Here is a 16828-nt window from a genome sequence, read left to right on the forward strand (position 1 = left end):
CCTTCCATTATTCCACCATCTTTTCTCCTAACCTAGAGGAAGGGAGATAAGAAATTCTTTAATTGGAAACTCCAAGATTTGTGCATGATTGACCAACCATAAAGCCCCTCTCCATAGTAGAAGATGATACCTGATTCCTTACATGTATATCGTCTCTTTTTGTAGCCGAACTGGTGAGTGTTCCCCTTTATCACCAAAAGCGCACTTAGAGGTCCTAGGGGGTAATGCATCTCTGCTCCTAGTGCAGAACCCCCAGAATTTCAGGGACTCAAGCTCAACTCTCTGGACGGTTACAATGTCTCGTTTTTCAACTTGGAATTGTAACACCGAGGGCCTGGATGGCAACTCAAAACTGGTTTGGGATATGGAGCCAGGTCTGCTCCCTAACTGACATGGAGAATGGGTCTAATAACCAAAAGACAGTGGTTCCAGGAAGCCCAGCTTTCCTCTGAGCATGAACAAGGGCACTAGGTGGAAAGTGAAGAAGGATACCAGCATATTTTAGGTCGGGATCAAGGGATACCCACTTGGTTGGGGCATGTGAGCCTTTCAATATTGTGCAGGCAGCTCAGCTTGGAAACTGCCATCTCTGGCCATATCTATACGATCCAAAGCCTTCTGGTGCAGGAGCAGACTTCCTGGAGTAGGTTCCAGTAATTCTTCCCCGACCTCAGCCAGAAGCAGCCACAGAAAAGCCTTTTTCTTTGAAATCTGGCTGTCCTCCTGCCGGGGTTGTGAATGGCCCTGGGAGAAACAGCGATGGTTAGCTGGTGGAGCAAATTGTAATTTTACAGGTATTGGGAGGGCTTAAGTAAAGGTGGTGTATTCAGGCCACCATAACAAAGTACCACAGACTGGGTGGCTTAAGCAACAGAAATTTATTTTCTCACAGTTCTGGAGGCTGGAAGTCCAAGGTCAGGGTGCTGGCGGGCTCTTCTCCTTGGCTGCAGATGGCTTGCCACCTCTCCACATGGTGGACTCTATGTGTCCAGATATCCTCTTCTTATAAGGACACCAGTCAGATTGGATTAGGGCCCACCCGAAGAGCCTCACGTCAACTGAATCACCTCTTTAGAGGCCCTTTCTCCAAATACATCAGATTCTGAGGAATTGGAATTAGGGCTTTAACATGTGAATTTAAGGGAACAATTCAGCCTCTAACAAGTAGCCTAAGAAAACTTGTCCTCGAGCACCAGGAATCATCATAGCTGACATTTATCAGGTGGCACTAGGTGCCAGAGACTCTTCTAAGCATTTTTCGTATAGTATTCCATCTCATCTTCACAATGATAGATTGTATAATTATAGATTATGTAGATTATAAATTGATTCTGGGTTATAGATTCCTCCCTTCTTTTCTGAAAAGCAGACAATTTACTTTGGTGTGATTATGTGATATAGGGAACATCACACCCCAGTCTGTGACCTGGGGCTTCTGTGATTTGATGGGGGTTGAAATAGTGGGAGCATCTTATTACGGTGCTTTGGCGGGGAGGAGATCTCTGACAAGTGCAAGGCTTCCTTTCTTCCATCCATATCTCTCCACAAGCCAGACTTGTACCAGGGGATGGGACAGTATGAGTGGGCAGACTGAGGGTCTTACATAGGGACTCCCCCATCCGCAGAGCTGACATTCTGCCCTTGTTCCTAGGCAAGCTGAATCATCAGAATTTAGACAGGAAGCTCTCATCTTCAGGAGTCAGGCAAGAAAGCATGACAGAGCACGGTCCCCAGGAGGCGGGCAGCCTCCCAACTGAGTCACGGCTGTGTAAGATGCACCAGCACATCCTGGAGAACCCATATGAAAAGTGCTGGGCATATCTTCGAGCTAGACACCTGTACCAAGATTTTTCTCATTTAGCCCACCTATCAGCTCTGAAAAAGCTATTCTTATACCTGTTTACAGATAAGGAAACTGAAATTAGAGGCAACCACAGCTCTGGGCCCCACCCTTCCCTTGTGTGACCTTGAGCTGGATGCTTAACCTCTCTGGGTGGGTCTCACTGGCCTCACCTATAAAATAAATGCTCACTTTCATATCCCCTTCCAGCCTGACAGCTCCGCACGGCTAGTCAGGGGCACTTCTGCTGAGGCCTCAAAGAGCCCAGCGCTCAAGCTCCATCAGAACACTGCACATGCGCCCTGGGTAACCACTGCTCACGGCCTCCCCTGTTCCCCATGCTCCTCTCTACAGACCCAACAAGGAACGTGCTCCGTCGGCTCCCCCATCCCCACCCGACTGCCCCAAATCCCTCCTCACCCAGGGTAACCTGCAAAAAACCCACTGAGTTTGCATAAGGGTCAACTTGCCCCCCAGAGCGTGAGTCGATCAGCAATCTGGACCGCCCCCTGGGGTAGCCCTGGGCCACCCTGCCAGCTCAGAAGGAGAGTAGGTGAAGAGTGACACGGGATGAACTGACACTGGGCTTTCGGTCTCCTTCTCTGACCCTCCAGGAGGCTCTGTCAGTGGTGAGCGACGACCAGTCCCTCTTCGACTCTGCCTACGGAGCGGCGGCCCATCTCCCCAAGGCCGACATGACCGCCTCAGGGAGCCCTGACTATGGCCAGCCCCACAAAATCAACCCCCTCCCACCGCAGCAAGAGTGGATTAATCAGCCGGTGAGGGTCAATGTCAAGCGGGAGTATGACCACATGAATGGATCCAGGTAAGCCCGCCAGGCCTGCGCTGCTCCAGGGGTAGGCACAGCGGCTGCCAGGTGCGGGGCTGGTGGAGGCTTGAGGCACGCTCCCCAGGGGTCTGAGTTGAGCAGATCTGACCTAAGCAGCTTCTGGCACTCAGGGTGCCTGCAGCAGGTGGGGCTCTGGTGCTGGGCCGGGGAGCCTGAGTCAGTCCCTAGAGAGCTGAGAAAAAAGAGGGCGATACGACGGAGGGCTGGGGGTGGAGCAGGGCCAGGAAGCCCACCTAGCCCTCTGAGCCTTGGTACAGCCCTCAAAGGCCAGGTCAGAGTCAGGCTCATGACCCAATGCAGACACTCTTTTGTGTGAGGCCCAGGTGGAGTCCCTCTTGGGGATAACTTAGTGAGAACGTACCATCCTTTGTCCTGTCGAAGATATCTGACCTCTCTGGGTAGGTGTCAGAGATGACCAAAACATTCTTGCAGTAAAAGTCCAGAAGTGATGATAAAGGTGAGTGCATCCAGCGCTCACTGTGCCAGGGAGAACACATCACACTTGGGAGGTGTATTAGAACTTGGTGGTGCCCAGGGCAGGAAGACTTTCCTTGTGGAAATGCAGGGAGGAGAGCCCAAGGAGAGAAGATTCACAGGAGCAAGGAAGGGCACACCTGGGGGACGGGTAGCCCAGGTTTCATTCCTGGCTCTGCCCTTGGACGAGCTATCTAGCTGTCTGAGCACCAGTTTCCTCCTTTCGGAACCGGGACGGCAGGATGTGCTTCTTCATAGGCTTGTGTTGATGGTTAACCGTGATGCCGTGGAGGAAGGACCCAGGACAGTGTCTAGGACTCAGAAGGTGCTTGATAGTGATAACGATCATCCTGAGCAAACGTTTAAAAGAGAGAAAATATTAGTCTCATTCATGAACTATCAGGCCAGCCAATGGGCCTTACAGCACAAGGAGAAAAAAATGAAAATTAAGAGAAAATGAAAATTAAGAGAGGGCCCTGAATGGCACACTAAGAAAATGCAGAATTTATTCCATATGCAGATACTGACTTTGTAGACTTGACATGTAACATCTTCAGAGCTTGATTTCCAGAGCTGGCAATCATATACAGAGTGTGGGGAAGGAAGGGAGCGTCAGAAAGATAAGAAGTTAGTGAAATATCCCAGTAAGAAATGATCCCGTTCTGAATGAGTGATGGTAATGATTAGGGAAATCAAAAGGGATAGCTACAGGAAGGACAAATCAAAGGGATAATTAGCGGGGCTGAGGTGGACACATATTGAAGCCTATTTTGGGGGACAGAGGGCATATGAGAGGAAAAAATTTAAAAATGGCTGGAGTTTCCCTGTTTTTAGCAAGGACGGTGCCGTTAGGCATGGGAGGTAGGAAAGGAAATGCTTTGAGAATAGATGTCAATGTTCCCTCTGAGATTCCTGTGAGCAATCAGTAGGACATCCAGATAAAAATGTCTGCTAGGCGTTGGAAACTAAGGCTGAGGTAATATTTGGGGGCTGGAACACAGGTTTGGGCATCATCTCTAAAGAATTGTCACTAAGAGGGGATGAGGTCACTCAGGAAACAAGGCTAGAGAAGGAGAGAGAAGGGGGTGAGCGTGCAGCTGGGAAGGAGACCTCCGCCAGACAACCGCCGGTCTCAGACCTGCCTGTGGGAACACCCAGCCCTACACTTTTCAATCCCACTAACAAGAACCAGCCACTGGGATCCCAACCCCCGTCCCAGAGTCTAGCACTTTAGGAAGGCTCAGAGTTCTAAACCAGGAGCCCCTCACAAGAGCATCTCTCCACATAGATAATAAGGATAATGAGCTCCTCACTGTGTCGGGGGGGGGGGGCGGTAATAGTTTGTTAAACACTTTTTCCATATTATCTTATCATTTGCTCCCCACCATGAGGCTAGGAGATAAATGTTGCAATTACATTTTGACATTTAAAGGCAGATTGGGCTTTGGGGGGGCGGGGCAGGGGGGTGGTTGATGCCTTGTCCAAGGATTTAGAGGAGGCAAAACTGGCACCAGAGCCAGGCCTTCTGATTCCTGGCCTGTGGGCCTCCTTTCTGCCCCCTCCCTCTCTGCCTGTACATTGTGCTCTGGGGCTCATGGTCCAGGTCCTGACAACCCCCAACCCGGCAATGCCTCCCAAACTGGCCCAACCACTGGACGGACCTTCCTGATGCTTATTGAAAATCCAGATTCCACGCTTGGAACGTCTTTGGTCTGTTGTAGCCTGAATCCCAACCGCTCTTGTAACCTCACCCTAACCCAGACCAGCAGCATCTGTCCTGCTAGGCCACCCCAGTAGCACCCTGTTCGCCCCACTTCTGCTTGCCTTCCTGAAGTCTGTTCTTCAGACAGTGGCTAGAGTCAACCTTTCAGAATATTTAACTCTCTTGTGACAAAATCCACAGTCTTCCACATGCCCCATCCCCCTCATCCATATGAAACCCTTTTTATCCCTCCTATCTTACTCTTTCCTTCTGCATCAGCCACCCAAGACTCCGGATCCCAAGCACACTCCTGCCTCAGAGTCTCGGGCCTGTGTTCCTTCTTTCTGGAACATTCCTACTCCATCGAATCATATGACTTTCTCTCCTACTTGTTTCAGCTCTCTGCCTGAATATCACCTTCTCAGAGGCCTTCCCTGACCACCTGATCTGAAATAGCACCCAGCGCTCTTTACCTTGCTTAGATTCTTCTTAGTTCTTCCTGGCTCTTATCACAGCCTTCACTAAAATGCGGGCAGGGCCTTAAGCTGTCTACCGAGCGATGCCTGGTGCGTGATAGGTGCTCAGTAGATAGTTGTGAAATTAACAAGTGAAGGGATGCATGGCTAAGCAGACTCAAAGGTGAAGCTGCTTATTCAAAACCATATAGGTCATCAGTGTATAAGCCAGGACAGCCAAGGTCTGCAGACATTGCCTCAGCTGCAGCCTGCGTTTGTGCTCAGGGGAGGCTGCATTTATGAGCTGACTGCTGTCTCCCCTGCAACATACTAATCCTGGCCGAAGAGGGTCCCCCAGGGAAGTCAATTTTCAGAACCCACTTGCCAGCCATCCCTGGCTGCCATCACACCAGAGGCTAGCTGGAGGAGAGCTGTGTGATCACCCCCAAAGAGCAGACATGGTATTTATGGGGTTCTGGTGGCACAGAGCAGCCCCTTCTTTTGATTGGCCAGTCCTGCCCCAGACCGTCCGCAGGTGACAGAGTAGGCGCAGAAGGACTGATGTAGTCTCACCCGCCCCGGGGAAACAAAAAAGATCCAGTGGACTCTCAGAGCCATTGCCAGCACCCCATAAATATTCTCCAAGAGCTCACATGGAAGCTGGCCTGGTGGGCAGCAGGGAACAAGGGTTTTCAGAAAAATGTCTTTGCTGAGGGTAGAACTATGTCAGATTCTATTATTTGATCACACAAAAACAAAGGACACAATGAAAAAGATGCCAGGAAATTTAAATCTCTCATCATCGACACTGTGTTTCCCTGATCCTCTGAGTATTATTGAAATGACCCCTTTAATACCAAGAATTCCTAACTTCAGATGAGAAAACCAAAGCAGCGTATCTATCCCATTTGGGGTCTTTCGGCTCATGGACTAGATTTGTGGCATCCAATGCAGGAGCCACCAGACACACATTACATTTGAGCACTTGAAATCCAAAACTGACATGTGCTCGAAATGCAAAATATGCACCAGACTTCCAAGAGTATGGGGAAGAAAAGTAAAATAGCTCATTAATTATTTTTATATTGATTATGTTGAAATGATAATTTCTTTTGGCTGAATGATAATTTCTTTTGGATCATTTTCTTTTGGCTGTAGTGAGTTAATATATTAATATATTTTAAAGTTCATTTCATCTGGTTTTTTCATTTTAAAAATGTGGCTACTAGAAAGTTCAAAATTATATATGTGGCTCACATTGTACCACCGGATAGCGCTGGACCAGAATGCTCTGGACCATCCCCCTTGGGTTTCTGAGTTACTTCATGCTTACTGGAGACCCCGTAGATATTGTGTCTTTGGAGGAGGTATTCTCTGTGCCTAAAGCTACAATGCCCCTCTTGCTTTTTATCCCACTATTAAGTCATTTGGACCAGGGGCACGGGGTCACGTGGAGAGAATGAGGTCTGGGGAGCTCAGGGAAAGCCTGGCTGGCCCATGTTGTGGGAGGTTTGCTCTTTCTCCGTATCTTCCTGTCTTGATTGAATCTGTTAGGATGAGTTGTTCTTGGAACAGCAAGGCCTGCAGGTTCTGTGATGTATGTAGACTTCAGCAACTTGACCCCGGGCTGTGGTCTGCAAATAACTCTCAGCTGCATCCTGCCTCAACCTCGGGGATCGGGGGAAAAACATCCCATGAGGGAAAGCGTATTATTTTATGGAGGGGAGGGGAATGCAAGGACCTGCTTGCCTTGTGTTCCTGGCATGCAGGACCTGAGTCGGCGTTAGTCTACCCTGACACCCCCTAGCCTGGCCAGTGGGCTCTGGATGCTCTTAGGATGCATGTGGAGACTTCACATTCCATCTACAGGAAGATCAACCTCGCACACGCTGTAACTTCTGCCTCTAAGACTGCTGAGCAGCTTTCTCAGGTGTTTCCTTTGGTTCTGAACCTTGCAGTACAGAGCATGTCACACAAGCTGGGCAGGAAGCTGTCCTCAGGCTTCTGGAGAAGCTGTGAGCACCTACTATGTACGGAGGTGAAAACAGCTATGGGGTTAGGGCGAAGGGCTAGATTATGGGTGCTTTTCTTTCCTTTCCTTGAAATTTGCTTCTCACTTATTGAGTATTCCTTTTTAAAAACAACAAGGCACACATCTAGGCATGGCTCCTACAGAAATCCTAAAGACAACACGGATTGCACGCACAAGGGTGCATAGTGTGCACACCACATAGAAGACACACATGATAGGTCCTAAGGCGACTGTGTGGCTTGGGTGGCCTCTGGGACCTCGCATGAGCTATGTGAATACAGAGAATCCACTGACCACAAGCCTGGGCTGCACACTTGTGGCTCGGGGTGGTGCCGTCTGAGTTGCTCAGGGCTGAGCGGGAAGGTAGAGAAGACGTCTGTTACAGGCTAAAGGGGTCATCTTTGGGAGGAGTCTTTGAGATCTTCTCTCACCCAAATACCCAAGCATTTTCACCTTGTTTTAAATTGCTTAACACATTGCAAGGCACCCTTGCAAATCACTGGCAGGATTTTTAAAGCAGCGTTCACTGAACATATGAAAATAGAAGGGGAAGAATAAAGAGCTCCTGTCCCATGGTGAAACTAAAGGAGAAGGTTGCAGGGTCCACGTCACCTTTGCTGGGGCCTCTCCTGCCATGGCTTTTGGAGATGCTCTGAGCTCCACGCTTGGAGCGGGCACGGCCTCCCTGCTCTATTGTGGCCGCCCCAGGCCCTCTTGTCTCCTGTCCCAGGGCTCTCAGCTGCCTGTGGGCCCCAACCTCATGCTAGCTGTAAGTGCAGGTCTCAATACAAATTAGCAGGAGCGCGGGCAAGCTGAATGGCAGAACCTCTTTCCCTCCGTGCTCCTCCTTGCCCCCCCCTTGTTTTCATTGGGCCTCTTCACAGGGCCAGCTGTCTCATTAAAGAGCAGCCTTTAGTCTGTGCTTCACCTGTGCCCACCCTTAGCATAGCTGTCAAGCCCCAGCGCCGCACGCGAGGCGTTTGCTGTCTGCTGGAGGCACAGCACCCAAGAGCTTGCCAAGAGGGGAGGGCGGCAGGCCGGCGGTAAAGGTACGGCTTTCCTTCCTTTTCTCCCTGCGCAGTCAGGGGAGGGCTGGCCTGGGCAAGTGTGGTGGTCCAGGGTGGTGCCAGGCTTCTCTGAGGGCACCCCTGGCGGCGGGGACTGGGAGCGAGGACAGGGCCTTATTCCAGAGGAGGAGCACCCAAGAGTGGGCGTCCAGACGCATCACCTTGCACAGCTGGGGAGTAGGAGCCTACAGAGGTGCTGGAGGAAGGAGACAGGAGGAAGCAGAAAGATGAGAACTTCTGTGGGATAGGAAATGAGGAGGTTCCCACTCCCTACAGCCCCCAGGGGTCAACCCAGCAAAAGAACCCTGGTCCCGACGGTGGTTTTGATGTCCTCCTCCGGGAGCCCGCCGATCCTGTGACCTGGGCGCCCACCTCCCCGGCAGGTGCCCATCCCACGTTGGTGCTCCTGGCTCCTCTTCTTACCCCGTCCCAGACCAGGTGGCTCTTACCAAATGTTTCCTCTTTTCAAACTTATTTCTCTCTCTTCCTGGCACCAAGGCCTGGCCCCGCCATAGGTGCCTATGGCATAAAGGGTCGCCCCATTTCGGCAATTTCTGAGGCTCTGACTTTTCACCTCTGCACGGCGAGAGGTCAGTTTTCGGCTTAGCAACCGCCAGAGGCCCAGCCGACACTGGAAATCATTTTCCAAACCTCGACTCCTTGATGTTCCTCACGGGAAGCGCAGGCTGCTGAGCAGCAGCCCCTCTCCCGTCACGCCCGCCCCCCCCCCCCCCCCCCCCGTTGGACCTTGCTCTCCTCTCTGAGAGTTTTCTCGCCCCTGCCCACGGCCCTTGCACTCCGGCATCCGCCAGAGGAAGTGTGTGCTCGGGCCACCCCACCCTCGGCCGCGGGCGTTCCCAGCCAATGAAAGCGCTGCTCCCTTGGTGGAAGGCCAACTTAATCCTCAGCCTCCTGCTGCCCTTGGGCTGTTTCACAATGGACAAGGATGTTGGGAAAGGCTGCCAGGCCGTGGCGGGTGTGTGTGTGTGTGTGTGTGTGTGTTTGTGTGTGTGTGTGTGTGTGTCGGGTGTGTGTGTCGGGTATGTGTGTGTGCGTCTCGGGTGTGTGCGTGTCTCGTGTGTGTGCGAGTCTTGTGTGTGCGTGTGTGTGTGTGCGCGTGTGTGTGCGCGCGCGCGTATGCCGGGGGTGTGCCCGTGTCTGCGTGGGCGTGCACGCATGGGTGCGTGGGCGCGCTGTGGGCGTGTGGGCGTGTGTGCGCAGGCGCGCGCCCGCGGTTGGCCAAGAGGAGGGCGGGGGGGGGGGGGGTGCGGCGCGCGGGGGCGCGGGCTCAGCTCGGACGCCCCCCCAGGCTCTTGCTGGGCCTGCTTCACGGCCGGCCAAGGCCTTCAGCAGCAGAAGCCAGAGGGCCAAACTGGTGAAAAGCCCTGATGTGCTACTGCCTCCCCTCAGACTGCCATGGGGACATTAAACCTTCAACAATCTGGGGCTCTGACGGCTGGTTCTTGGTTCTCTGCCTGGAAAAACAGTAGGCGAATAGTAAAACCTTAAATTCTAACATGTGTAAGTTATACATCTTATTTTCATTTTCAGCCCATGTTCCCCTCTGTAAGACATCAGGAAAAAATTACCGTCTGACTTCTAATATCTCAGTGGACCATTTATCTCCCACCTATGATAAGTGATCTTCAATATTTTTTTTCCTTTCAGATTAAGAAACAAATTTGTTTAATTGTCTTTATTGAATGTGCTCTGGCCCCCCTGCCCTGCCTGAGCGCCCGCCCCCCGGTGCTGTTCCTCCTTTCCTCTGTGATCAGGACTGCCCTCCCTGCCTCTGGAGTGCGGCCACCAGCCGCAGGATGGGCGAGGCCCTCCTGGCACAACCTGGCTCCTTAAGTCCTCAGGATGGTTGGTCCCTGCCCAGGGCAGAGTAAGGAGGGCAGCGGCCAGGGCTTTGGAAAGCCTGGAGTCTTTCTGCGGCCCAAGGTTGGGCCGCTGTAATCTGAACCTTATCTGAACTCCTTGGTCTGAAAGGCCTGGTTTGGAGCTCTTGAGAGAACTGGCTGTGTCCCAGGTCTGATGCTTCCTGCACTGTGTGACCGCGGCAGCAGCCTCTCCGGGGCCTTCCAGTCGTCCCCAGCTGCAGTGGCTGAATGGAAGCTGGGGCAAGGTGGGATGGCACTTCCCCTGGGCACGCTGGAAGGGGGCGGGGACCATGATGCCGGGCTTGGCGGGGGGAGGTATGGAGCATTCTGCCAGCCTACCCCCAGGCTCTGGGGGACCACAAGTGGGGTGTCAGCTTAGATCTCCAGACAGCTGCTCAGGGCTGGGCTGATGCCAGGGAACAGCCTCCAACTGGGCTACGGACATCAAGGCTGGGTTGGATGATTTTTCCCTTCTGCAATTCCTTATGGTTCTTCTGTGAGCATGGTGGCCAGAGCTGCAACCTGCCACCAGGGCCACAACCTATCAGGTTGAAGTTCTTGAATTCTATTCCTTCGTGCAGCAACCAGCTCGTTTGTGGGCGTGCGTGCATGTGTATGTGTGTGTTTTAAAGTAAACTCTTTGCCCAATGTGGGGCTCGAACTCAGGACCCCAAGATCAAGAGTCATATGCTCTACTAGCTGAGCCAGCCAGGCATGCCTGCATGTGTGTTTTGATAGGAAAGCTTAACACCAAGGACCTGAGTTCTGTGTCCACTTTTACTAGCTCTGTGACCCTGGGCCAGTCACCTCACCTCTCAATTTCCTTAACCATAAAGTGGAGATATGAACCCTTGCCATGGTTACCTTGGAGGGGTATTGGGAAATTCAGATAGAACAGTGTACGAGAAATGCATTAAAATCATATACATGCAATAGATAGAGTCCACTCAGAAAACATCGATCACTCATCTCCTCTGGAAGGCTCTACCTAACACCCTGAGGTTTAAAGGAGAAAGGAATGTCAACCTCTCAGAAACTCCCAATCCAGCCAGGGGAAGAGCTCCCGCCACGCTAATGATCTCACGGTGTGACCAGTGCTAGAACCAAGGCAGACAGAGCACCGTGCGGGGTGCGGAGGCCTACCTGGGGGCCACCTGGGGGCCACCTGGGGGCCGGGCGGGGGCACATGCGGCCAGAGTGCAGGTTGCCTGGCGACAAGGTTAAAAATGTCAGCCGCAGTCAGATTGGGAGGGTTGCAGCACCGTCCTAAGAAGTCCAGACTGTAGTCCGAGGCCAGTGAGGATCTGCCAAAAGCTTTTGAGTACCGTAATTATAGGACTGGGCTGGGATTCGAAGAAGACTCTGGTGGCGGCGTGGAGGAGAGAAGTAAGGCAGCGGCGACAGCATTACACCAGGTGGGGCTGGGACACGGCGCCACGGTTGTCTGCCCACGCTGGGCTGATGGCAGCTGCAGTGATGACTTCCTCTGGGCTTTGTGTCCTCTCACTCCAGGGAGTCTCCGGTGGACTGCAGTGTTAGCAAATGCAGCAAGCTAGTTGGTGGAAACGAGCCCAACGCCATGAACTACAACAGCTACATGGACGAGAAGAACGGCCCCCCTCCTCCGAACATGACCACCAACGAGAGGAGAGTCATCGTCCCCGCAGGTACTTTGGGAACCAGGCTGCCGGCTGGCATCCGTGTCCTCCCTTTTCTGCGCTAGGAGTTGGAGGGCAGGCTTGTCCAGTGGGCATCTAGACCTTTACCTGGTACCCTCTTCCCTATGGAAATGCCTACTTAGGAAAGCTGCATTTCTCACTTCCTTCCAACTGTCCTTCAAGATAGCATCCCCTGGGTCACCAGCACCCTCAAACAGGTCACAGCAGAGACTCTCCCCCGGGGGCCTGGTCCCCCAGGATGAGGCCTGCAAAAGGGGCAGAGGCAAGGCCGTCTGAATCCAAAAGGAGTCCCAGGAACTCCCGACGGGCCCGCCCTCGCCTTGAAGGAGAAGGGTGGCTCCAGAGGTCTGTCATGTCCATCAGGCACGTACTTCCTGGCATCCGCAGGGTCCCACCTTTCCAAAATTACAACCAGTTTTTTCAGTTTCAAAATAGAAATAACTATATTTAACAAATGGAGCGCCTTAATGTGTGCAGCAAGTTAGGTCATTATGTAAAAATAGCCTATTTTTCCTAGGTATTGGTGCTGTTGGTTACAGAAAATAAAATCCTTGTTCAAGCCTTCAGTCCCCTGGCTGGACACTCCACCTTGGCTAGAGCAGCAAGCTCAGCAGCCTGGTCAGAAAGGGGGTTTGAAAACTACAACATGTAGAGTTGGTGCCAGGTGGAAGGAGCAAGAACGTCCAAATCTTAAGCAAAGTGAATTACAGGGCAGGGATTACAACTAATCTTACAAAAATAACATGACCAAAAAGGCAAAACCCCTTCCATTTGGAGAAGTGTAAATGCAGTTGTGTCTGAGGGCAAAGGATTAGATATCTCTTTGAGGTAAAGCAAAGGAATTTGCTTGTTGGTCTGGAAGGCATGGTTTTGTAATGAGCCTCTCCTCCCAATGCCCTTTTGTATTTATTTTCCACGGCAAGCTGTGTCTCACCATCTCTGAGGACCACAGCCGCATCCCTGTGCTCTGGGCCAAATGCAAGATGGTGGGGGCGGGGGGTGCGAGGTGTGAGAGCCAGTGAGGCAGGAGAAGCTGGGCTAATGGGGCCTCTTCCTACAGTGCCCCGTAGGACTTGAAAACTGTTCGCAAAGAAGTTTGAATTTCCTTCTTCCACAAGCATGTGACTTCACAAAGGAAGAGGAAGAATAGCTCCCATTCTCTGAGCACTTTGCAGGTGCCAGGCACCACGTGAACTGCTTTCTCTACATTCCATTACTTCTATCATTTAACATTTAATCTCCTCCCTCCTTCAGGACAGCAGGAAAGTTTAGCTCAGGTGCATTGGTAAGGTCCAAGAAAACCATGTTTCTCCCTTCTCATCAAAAAAGCAAACGATGAAACAATAGTAGAGCTGATGTGGTAGGAACTTCCCTGTTCTCCCCTAAGCAGAGCCAAACCTCACCAGGCCTTTGCTCACCTGGCATCAAGCTGCCCTGCTTCGCCCCAACCGTGGCCAGCATGGGAAGGCAGTCTTGAGCACCGAAGACTTAGGGGATCAGAGATTGTCTCTGAACCAAACGTCGATAACCATCTCATTTCTGCAGTCACTTTTGGGAGGTGAGAGGGGGCAAATATGGCCAGAATGCTCAGTTGACCCTTCAACTCTGAACTGGTATCGAAATGCTTTCAAAAGAAATATCAAAATGTCAGTCCTCAGTGGACCAAGGTAACCGTAGCAGTAATCGTGATGATAGTGTAAATTCATACCACAGGGTCTTTAAAGCATTTCTTGTCATGAATTCACTAGCTATGGATTTACTTCATTATTTTACCTCTGGTGAGATCTTTAAACATTATCCTTAGACATTTTGGATTCCTCCAGGCCAGCCTCCTGGACATGAGGGAAAGTCTCATTTGGGTGAGTCCACAAATCAAGGCAATAAAACATTTGTGGAACAACTGATTGAATTTATGGTGGGATTTTTAAGACAAGTATAAACGAGGGCCCTGGTTAATCACCAGTTTCAGGTTCAGATGGGAAGAAACTAGGACTAAATCATCCAGGAAATACATTTGAAGAGTTTAGCATGATCCAGAGTAGAAGATTTATAATTCATTGTGCTGTAAAGGGAGAGAAATAATATTGTGATAGAGCCCAAAGCAAGAGAGGAAATAATAAAATAAATTAAATATATGGTGTAAAATTGAATTTGAGACCTCGAATACTAAAAGTGAGGAATTAGGAGAAGCAAAGGAGATCAGATGAAATAAAATGCTGTGTAACCCAAGCCCTACCTGTGCCATTTTTCTTTAGAATTCTGAAATGGTACAAAATATTTCCATTTACCAATGGTCCATGCCTAATTGTTTCTGGAGAGTAAAAGAGGAAAACAAACCAAGAAATTCATGTGAGAGAGAGAAAGAGAGAGAGAGATGCACATGGACTTGAACTTGTACAATGTACAACGAACCGTTAGGAGGAGCTCTGTTATTTGGCATAATAGCAGAGCAGTTCACAGATGAGTTAAGGCAGGATCATGAAAAGGCAAGAGGAGGGGCTTTGGGTCAGGGGGACCCACCCCATCCACTAAGCGAAGTCCTAGGAAGACTTAAGTTTGAGCTAGGGACTGCATCTTTCAAAACTCCACTTTCTATCACAAAGTGAAGATAAAAGCCATTTTGCTGGGTTTTCTAGATATGTGAAAAATGGGACATGTGGGGCAGCTGCACATAGTAGGCACCCCAAATCTGGGGTCACAGCAGCCTGTGACCCGTAACTCCACATTCTACTCTCTCCTCTCTGGCCAGCTCCTCTACCTCCAGCACCAATATGGCAACGCCCCTCCCACACCTGGGCGGAGGCTGGGCGCTTTACAAAGTGGACTCAGCCCCTGCCACCCACATACTCACATATAAAAACCAAGGAGGAATGGAGAACCCATGGCAAACGAGGGCAATCAGCAGAAGCTCTGAGTAAAAGTGCTGGGGAATTTGCATCTGGTGTGAGGAAGGCAACAGAACCTTGCTTCCTTTCCCATGGTCACTCCTAATCATTCAAACCTGGTCCCCATTTTTGCCAAGAACATTCACAGACTCTTAGAATGGGAGGGTGAGGAGGTTGAGAAGCAGCATAGATATTCCTACCAAGTAAACATGCTAATAAAGCAGGCCCAGTAGAAGCCGGGAGCTGACAGCAGACCTACAATGTCAAGTCTCCTCCCCTCCTCCAGGAAGCCTTCCGAGACTCTCCAAGTTCACACTATTTCCCTCCACCCGTGATTCCTTTAACTACCACCACAAAATCTGTTGCTTAAGTATGTGGTTTCCCGCCTAAATGTTCCATACGGACAGATCTTTCATGTGACCAAGAGCCGGGTAGTTTTCTTGTATGATGGGTATTTTTTTTACGATGGGCATATCTAAGGTGTTTATTGGATTTGCTAACAATTGGTCGCCAAGGAAAGAGATGGCTTCCAGCCTGTGATAAGTGATAAGATACAAGTGCTCTACCTGCTGTGGAATTTGCTGGAACTCATCACTAGCACTCAAAGTATTACACACATCTCCTGACACACACACCTAGCCAAAAAGGAGCTGTGAGGGTCCTAGCTGGAGATGACCTCAATCATTACATTATTTATGTTCACTCAAAGGCTAAAGGCCTGAAAGGTTTTCTTTCTCCAATACTTTTTCTCATCTTTGGGGACTTCAATATCATAAAAATGTTTTGAGGATGATCTGGTAGAGATTTCAGCACAGCTGTTTCCACAAGGAGAAAAACCCAGGTTGGATTTATGTTAAATGCTAACACCACTGGGTTTTCCAACTATACAGATGAAATTGCAGTAAAAGTGTATACATATGCGATCTTTACTGTAGCCATCGGAGAGATCCGTGTTCTTCCGTGAAATCACTAATGTTCTTAAGACACAGATGGTTTCCCTTTCCAGAGCCTTTGGTCCCTGGGTCCATGCAACTGTGTATACTTTCATTTTGATGCCACCATTTCTCAGGCAAAGGTTTTAATTGCCCTCTAAAAACTTTAGAGAGAATGTTCTGTCAGGATGCCTCGGGAGACATCTAAGAACCTCCCCAGGGGGCTGAGTGGTTCAGGCAGTGCCAGATGTGCCAGAACTCCCAGATGGGAGTTCTAGGAGGGAACCATCTGGGAGGGAACCCACTTTCCCACTGGGGGACAGAGGGGGAGAGGGAGCCAGACAGGTGCAGGGGGGAGGAGGAGAGGGAGGGAGGGGGAGAGAGAGGGTCTACCCAGCCTTCGTGAAGGGGAGGGGTTCCTGGCCGGCCAAGCCCTTGCTAACAGGTCGTCTCCCCTGCAGACCCCACGCTGTGGACTCAGGAGCACGTACGGCAGTGGCTGGAGTGGGCGATAAAGGAGTATGGCTTGATGGAGATCGACACGTCCTTTTTCCAAAACATGGATGGCAAGGAACTGTGTAAAATGAGCAAGGAGGACTTCCTCCGAGCCACCTCCCTCTACAACACCGAAGTGCTGCTGTCACATCTCAGTTATCTCAGGGAAAGTAAGTGTCCTGTCTGTGTGTGGGCCGGGGAGCCCCGCTGTGCTGCGCGCGTGGAACCCAAGTCCCCAGGGCTGGGAGAAGACTCTGCAAGGCCTGCCCCAAATGAAGACTGATTTCCCATGCAGCCAATCCAGGAAGAGGAAACTGGTTCCTCCCCCCCCCACCCCCCACAGTCAGGTTAGGCTGGGCAGGTGCTGCAGGAGACCCACCTCCGGGCCTGTGAGGTTGCCACGGTCACTTTGGCTCCTACAGATTCTGCAAGGGGGCTGACCCAGTCCTGTAGTGTCAAGGGAAACACAGTAAGGAATGGAGAAAAAGTAGGGAGCTGTGACCCAGTGGGGTCTGCCAGAGTGTAGTCATTCTG

General features: G+C 51.0%; 1 protein-coding gene across 4 annotated transcripts in view; it reads left to right on the forward strand.

Annotated features, from left to right (window-relative positions):
* Positions 1 to 16828, forward strand: part of FLI1 (Fli-1 proto-oncogene, ETS transcription factor) — a 124014-nt gene that overhangs the window by 68146 nt on the left and 39040 nt on the right. For all 4 annotated transcript variants that reach the window (XM_032426440.1, XM_032426437.1, XM_032426438.1 and 1 more), the window contains 3 exons: positions 2455 to 2666; positions 11816 to 11970; positions 16261 to 16464. In XM_032426440.1, coding sequence (XP_032282331.1) covers positions 2455 to 2666; positions 11816 to 11970; positions 16261 to 16464 — 571 coding nt within the window. The remainder of the gene's footprint in view (positions 1 to 2454; positions 2667 to 11815; positions 11971 to 16260; positions 16465 to 16828) is intronic.

The sequence above is a fragment of the Phoca vitulina genome, unplaced genomic scaffold, assembly GCF_004348235.1.
Source record: "Phoca vitulina isolate PV1807 unplaced genomic scaffold, GSC_HSeal_1.0 scaffold34, whole genome shotgun sequence".
Classification (NCBI taxonomy): Eukaryota; Metazoa; Chordata; class Mammalia; order Carnivora; family Phocidae; genus Phoca; species Phoca vitulina.